Consider the following 7,625-nt stretch of genomic DNA (forward strand, 5'->3'; position numbering starts at 1 on the left):
GTCAAGAGTGGGGGGGGGTCTTTTGAAGCCGAGAGCAATTTTCTCCCACTGCCAGTGGTCCCTTCACAAGGTTTGTGTGTGTTCGTGTATTTGAAGCGTATTTGCATGCACCATTCCAAAGACATTTCAAAGCAGGGGGCAGAGAGCTCTTGAGCAATCTTAGTATTTGCTGTGCTTCTTGCTTAATTGCTTGTCTTGCTTTTGAACTGTTTGCCAAAGTCAGAACCTGTCCCAGACTCTCACCCTGACTCTGACATTTTGTCAGATGTAGGGAAGGAGGACATCAAAGCCTTCGAGGGGAAAGGGTACATTGCCCTTTAGAACATTCCCCTTGGTTTAGCAGAACACTTGTTTGATCCTATTAGACATAAATGAATTGTCAGCTCCCTCACCTCCCTTTGAAAGCTGTGTTGGATATTTGTGGGAGTTCCAAAAGACCATGACTGGCCGCCAAGCAACACACAAAGTCTGGTTGCTTCCCCCTGTGCTACACTTAATACCCATATGGTTTTATTTTAAATTGGGTGCAGTAATCCTGATATTTGGGGCTCACTCCTCTCTTCTGTTCATGGGAACGTTTGTTCTGCGTGGCTAGGTGATGTCTGTTATGACACCCTGAATGCCGTGCCAGCTAATTTGGCAGTGGGAATCCACTTATCCCATATGGGATTTCTCTTGTTACTGTTTAAACTAAAAAGCCAGTGGGCAGTATCAGATAGGTAGAAGAATCACTTGGTTTCATGTAGGAGGCGGTGGAAGCAAATGACACCAATTGTTTTCCTGGACACCAGCTTGCTAACATTTGATAACTGCTGCTTGGCTGTGCTGGAAGAAGTGCTGTTTAAATCTGAGCGACAGGTGGCTGTCAGCTCGCACATCTTGAAGATGGGATGCTCCTGGAAAAAGAGAAAATTAGAGTTCAAAAACAGAAGCAGCAACCCAGGGGGTGTGTACATGTTGGAGAGTCTTTGATTCTGAAATGTTTTTTAACTTTACAGGCTAATGAATTGCTACCACCAGTTGCTATCAGTGGTTGTACTAGAGAAGACAAAGCCTTGGCTGGGATGGTCTAGCTGGGGCTGGTCCTGCTTTGAGCAGGGGGCTGGACTAAATGACCTCCCGAGGTCCCTTCCAACCCTCAATTTCTATGATTCTAAGACAGCGTGCAGCACCTGAGCTGCTTTTTGTGGGTCAAGGCTCTATAATTACTGTGGTAGGTATAATTTTATCCATCCTGTTGTGAAACGGGGATGGACGCATTTACTAGGCTCTTGCTAAGTAGATTGCTAATCCTACTAGCCTGAGGAAGACGCAAAAGGTGGGGCTAGTGAAGTCCAAGAACAGTAACTTAGTGAGGCACCTCACCTTCTCTACCCTCCCATACAACCTGTGCTGCTAGGATTTCTGTTGGGGTATTACCCTCAGCTCCTGAATTAGCCTTACATTATCGTATCCTCATAAACCTATTGTTGGTGATGGATATCATCAGCTGGTGCTGGATCTGGTTGAATTACAGGTGTGAAAAGACCAGTTTTGCCATCTGTACCATTTCCTGAGCACGATTTTCTGAAACAGTGCAGAATTCAGTCTTCTCTTCTCCTGCAGTTAAGCACTTGCATGGCAGCTAGTAGGTTTCTGGTAAGTGCGAAGCCTCATTTCCCAAAACCAGAGCCTCCTGGCATCTGTGAGGGGCTGTAAAGAGATGTTTCAGCTGTTCTTCCTCCCTGGCAGCCCCTCTTTCTTTATAACCTCCTCTTCTGTGGAGGCTTTTGTAAACTGCCTCAATTGCCAATCTTTTTCTTAAGTAGTAGTGTTCTGTTAATATGATGCTTGGCAATTTGGCTGCTTCCACAAAACCCCAAGTTGGAGAAATGGAATGACAATTCTGCTACTGCTTGACAAAGCTATGAACAGCTGCCGAAGTGTTGGATCCGACTGAAAAGTTTCTCTTCGCCACCGCAAAGATGAGGGGACGTATTTTTCTTTTAGAAGTGAATGGAAGAGCTAAGACCCCTACACCACCAGGGCAAGGCTTCCTGCTCACCACTGGTATGTGGGTAAATGACATTTTCAAACCTGTGTATAAAAAAAAAAAAAAATCCTTCGTCCCGTATATTTAATAAAGAATAAATAGGGTTTGATCAACGTAGTAAGATGCTGAGATCATGGGTAGAGAAAGAAGCTTTTCCAGTAATTAGTGAAGGGTCCATGCTGTTCTGGCAAAAACAGCAATGACGTTGGTCTAGCTTTGGCGCAAGAGACAGAAAGAGACTGCAGAGAACAGTGAACTTGAAACACAAACCATGTTATTAAAGGGGCTTGTCTGGCAAATACAAATGCTGGTCATGCTGAAAAGATGATATATTTTCCCCTTGTAAATTGCAAGGAAGTTTATTTTGCATTTTCTGGGGCTGTGGAACTGCTGCCCTGCTGGGCCAGCCTTTCATTAAAATAAGTAAATGAGAAGTTAGCAGAGCTGTGAAAATAAGTTGCTTTTTTTTTTTTTTAATAAATATGAAAAGAAGCAATCCCCTTGTTCTCCGGAATGCAGCAAGCTTAGTTCTGCCATGTGAAACCAACTCCAAATGGCAGGTGCGGTGCTGAATAAGAGACCTGATCACGTATACACAGCGTATTTGAAGCAGGCTATGTTATTTTTGTAATCGTTGCCTTTTTGTTGTTTGAGCAAAAATTATGAAGGTCTCAATGCTGATGCAAGATGTAGCTTTGTAACACCTGCCCCTTTTTTACTTCAGATGGGTTCCTGGCATCTTTCAAACGTTTTTAGAAATGTGTTTTTTGTTGAACTGTGAGGGTTTGATTGTAAAAGTCCTAATGGGAATTCTGTGCCAGATGCGCCTGACTTTTTCACTAGGGACCCAGGTACCTTGGTACCTTTGGGCATTTTTCCCTGAGTCCATTAGTGGTCTTGAAATGGCCTTTTGGTGATAGAAGGGAGTCCACTCCCATGACTCACAGCCATCATGGATGGAAAGGACTTCAAGAGGTCATCTACACCAGCATTTCTCAATCCATGGGTTGCAACCCAGAAGTTGCAAAAGGGTCACGAACAAACTTAAAAATGGATCAGACTTTAAAAATGGAGTCTCATTTTGAAGGAGAAAAATGTGGGAAACTGTGGCTTTTCTCTTGCAGGCTGGCAGAGTTTCCTCCCACCCCCGCTTCACATACTGAGGGGCAGGGGACAGTGGGTCGGGAATGGGGGGCACTGGGTCAGGACTGGCCATTGGTGCTTACAAATGGGTCCTGGTACAAAAAAGGTTGAGAACCACTGACCTAGACCATTACTCTTTCCCAAAACAGGATCAAACCTAACTAGTCCTGACAGATATTTGTTTAACCTGCTCTCTAAAGCCTTCAATGATGGGGAATCCACTGCTTCCCTAGGTAATCTTGTCTAGTGGTTTATTATGTACATAGTTGGGCTGTCAAATGATTAAAAATATTAATTGTAATTAATTGCAAGACTTAAAATGGTTGCGATTAATTGCAATTTTAATCATGAAGTTAAACAATAATAGAATCCCAATTTTGTAATAAGTATTTTTGGATGTGCGCACACATGCACAAACCCTAGACAGTCCCAAGACCTGGTCCTCCAACCCCCCGTTCCCCCGTACACTTACCTGCATCCAGCTGATGAGTCTGCTTTCAGGACTGTGCCTGTGTCTGTCTGGGCAGCAGCAAGTGGGGAGGGGCTGCTTTTCCCCCAGCAACACAGGCAGGCACACACCAGTGACGGGAGAGGGGCTGCTTTTGCAGCACAGGCAGGCATGCAACAGCAAGGGAAAAGCGGCTGCTTTTGCCTCACCACCAGCAGCAATTAACATGCATTAAAAAAAAGAGTGCTAAATCAAATTAACACATTAATGGCAATTAATACTACTATATAGCTACTGCCATTTTTCCTGGAGGCAAGTCTAAGTCACCCTTGCTGCAAAGCAAGCCCATTACTACTTGTCCTATTCATCTGTGGACATAGGGAACATTTTATAATCTTTTATAATCATTTTATAATATGATTTGGTTCTGGAGAGGAGAAATCTGAGGAAAGATCCTTATTCACCCCTCTGATTATGTGATTCTGAAGTAGTGCAGTCCTGTTCAGGAGGCCTTTTGTTACTCTATAGTTCGTCAAGTACTATTTTATATGGGTCGATATATGTATGTGTGTACCATCATGGTATCTCGTGCATGATTTCATTCATAGGATCTTGTACTGTTTAGACATGTTTCTTTTCAGTCTAATCAGTTCTTTCTGTGTTATCATTATGTTCATTTCTTTGGTTTTATTTTTCAGGCCATGACTGCTGCGAGACGGTGAAAGTGGAGCTTTGTGCCTCCAAGGAAGGACTTCCTATTCTGGTGGTGGCAGAGGACAGGTTTCAGTTCATTCAGGATGAGGCCTACGATGCAGCTCAGTTCCTAGCAACTTGTGCTGGGAATCAGCAAGCACTGAACTTCACAAGATTCCTGGATCGGTCAAGGCCGCCCTCTGGGGACCTGAATTTTCTGGATGAGAAAGTGGCTTTGGCATTTCGACATCTGAAATTGCCAGCAGAATGGAATGTGCTAGGAGCGGATCAGACTCTGAACGGTGAGAAAAGTAGCTGCTCTTGTTGCTCTGTGTGTGTGTCTGTGTGTGTAAATCAAAAGGGGTCTAGAAAGACTTCCGTTATGGTGAATTTTTTCCATCCATAAGGGGGGAATCCTCCCAAATGCCAGCCAAGGTTTTTCTTCTGAGATCCTACATAAATGTATGTTAAGAACCTAAGCTTTCAGATTTGGCCATTCAGTAGATGCAAGGTCACAGCTTTCCCCAATACCCCATGCATATCCATCGCATTTAGAGCAGTGCCTCTCTTTCTCATGTCTTGGGATACACTCCAGTACTTTGCACATGCATTAAAATACCAGACTACTGAGGACAGTAGAGTGTTTTTAATACAAAAAAAAGAGATAGAGCAAAGTGGCGATTGTTTCTGTACGCAGGGGTATATGTGTCAGTACTATAGTGATGAGTATTATTGGAAAGCTTATCACTAAATATTAAAGTTGCCTCAGGCTTATCTAGAGACCTTGTCAAGTATTAGGCATGCCAAGTCCTCCTTTGACTTTCTGACCAGTATACCTGTGTGGAATTGTGCGTTCACTGCGTGTCATGTGGGAATGGAAAGGAAACGCAGGTAGATTCACAAGATGAACACTGGTTTACATAAATGGCCGCATTACTTTTTTCCCCAGTGATTTCTGACTGATGGCTTTACACACAGAACATGCTTGTAACGTCTGTACTGCTGAATCCCCTTTTACGAGACGGGCACAGTTATGATCTCTGGCCAAAGACACTTCTGCGTATGCTAGTGTGGCAGGTTTGTTCCATTCATGATAGTTTTCTGTAGCATTTTGTGGTGTGCAGTGTATGTGGTTTTCAGAGAATTACTGACCACCATTTATTTTTACTGCAAACATAAACACACAGGAAGGCAATTAAGCTAGCATTAGGAAACATTCACAATTTTGCTCATTTGGTGGTTTCGTGCATAAAAACTCAACCAGCACTTCATCAGTTGAAAGAAGAAAAGCACGTAGGGTTTCTAGCCTTTCCAGTAAGTGAAAAGTGGTCTCAGTTCACAAAGAAGCTGAAAACCACATTTGAAAGCATCCTGTTTTCAGAGCTGCTGAGAACCACTCTCACTTCCATTGCATTTTATGAGTTCTGAAAGCTCCTGAAAGTTGGACTGCTAGGATTTAAATTGATTTGCTTGGAAAAGAATCATAGAAAATTAGGGTTGGAAAGGCCTCAGGAGGTCATCTAGTCCAACCCCCTGCTCAAAGCAAGATCATCCCAGGCAAGACTTTGTCTAGCCAGGTCTTAAAAAAGTCCAAGGATGGAGATTCCACAACCTCTCTGTTCCAGTGTTTTACTTCCCTCCTGGTGAAAAAGCTTTTCTTAATATGTAACCTAAACTTCCCTTGTCGCAACTTGAGACCGTTGCTCCTTGTTCTGTCATCTGCCACTGCTGAGAACAGTTGAGCTCCATCCTCTTTGGACCCCCCTGCAGGTACTTGAAGGCCACTATTAAATCCCACTTCGGGCTTTTCTTCTATATACTAAACAAGCCCAGTTCCCTCAGCCTCTCCTCATCAGTCATGTCCCCCAGCTCCCTTAACCATTTTCCCTGCCCTCTGCTGCACTCTCTTCAATTTGTCCACATCCTTTCTGTAGTGGGGGGCCCAGAACTAGACACAGTACTCCAGATGTGGCCTCATCAGTGCTGAATAGAGAGGAAGAATTACTTCCCTCGACATGCTGGTAACACACCTACCAATGCAGCCCAGTATGCCATTAGCCTTCTTGGCAACTAGGGCACACTGACTCGTATTCAGCTTATTGTCCACTGTAACCCCCAGGTTCTTTCCTACAGAGCCGCTGCCCAGCCAGTCAGCCCCCAACCTGTACCGGTGCATGGGATTGCTCTGTCCTAAGTGCAAGGACTTTGCACTTGTCCTTGTTGAATCTCATGAGATTTTTCTATTGGTCCAATACTCCAATTTGTCAAGGTCTCTGAATGCTAGCCCTCCCCTCAAGCATATCTACTACCCCCAGCTTGGTGTCATCTGCAGACTTGCTGAGGGTGCACTGTATGCCATCTTTCAAGTCACCCATGAAGATATTGTACAAAACCACCCCCAGGACTGACCCCAGGGGCACTCCACTTGTTACTGGCTGCCAACTAGACTTTGAGCCATTGATTACTGTCCTCTGGGCCTGATGATCTAGCCAGTTTTCTATCCAACTTACAGTCCATTCATTCAACCCATACTTCCTTAGCTTACCTACGAGAATGTTATGGGAGACTGTATCAAGGGCTTTGCTAAACTGTCTGGAAGTCATGAGTGTTTAGGTCTGAATAACACCTGTACAGTGTCTGTTAAAGCCTCGAGTAAAAAGAGAGGAACTTCTTGTGGCCCTGTTGTCTGCTGGGAAGACAGCATAAATGGTGTCTGTTAACCTAACATAATGGGGATGAATAAATGCATTGGCTATAATGGGATTAAATGCATCTAACAGTAAGGAATATATAACTGTACCCACATTGGTTCACACAAGTGTTCCCTTACAACAAGTCCTCCCACATTTCACTGTTTAGAGGCAGTTCATTGATCACTTGGTCTGTTTTGGTTCCTCCTGTCAGCTAGCCTTTTGTGTAGGAAGGCAATGGCTTTGACACAGATAGGATATTTTGTTGTGATGTTGTATAACCAGCTAATTAGTTAGGATATGGTGGCCCTCGAGTTGAGGCCTTCAGAAGGTGCAGTATCCCATTGCTGGTATAAACATTCATTTTGCTAAACAGTTCCTTTCCTTCAGGGAGCTCCGTTTACTGTGCCCATAAGGATATCTCAGCTCCATGGGCTAGAGAAGTAGCTTAGAAAAAAAAGTGCACAGTAAATGCCTATCAGCTTGCACCACTTATAAAATGCCATACAAGTCAACTCTCCCCCTCTGCCCCCCAAAAAACCCTAAAAAAACCCTAAAACCTCAGCTTCTTTTCCCTTCTACCATTCTGTAGATAGAGGCCTGTTTCCTGAATTTTCAA

The 7,625-nt window shown here is 43.9% G+C and overlaps 1 protein-coding gene across 2 annotated transcripts in view; it reads left to right on the forward strand.

Annotated features, from left to right (window-relative positions):
* LOC109288498 (A-kinase anchor protein 13-like) overlaps window positions 1-7,625 on the forward strand; it is a 219,497-nt gene that overhangs the window by 183,400 nt on the left and 28,472 nt on the right. For both annotated transcript variants that reach the window (XM_019504053.1, XM_019504052.1), the window contains exon 5: window positions 4,322-4,618. In XM_019504053.1, coding sequence (XP_019359598.1) covers window positions 4,322-4,618 — 297 coding nt within the window. The remainder of the gene's footprint in view (window positions 1-4,321; window positions 4,619-7,625) is intronic.

This window comes from Gavialis gangeticus, unplaced genomic scaffold, assembly GCF_001723915.1.
Source record: "Gavialis gangeticus isolate Ggan-Ray unplaced genomic scaffold, GavGan_comp1, whole genome shotgun sequence".
Taxonomy (NCBI): Eukaryota; Metazoa; Chordata; order Crocodylia; family Gavialidae; genus Gavialis; species Gavialis gangeticus.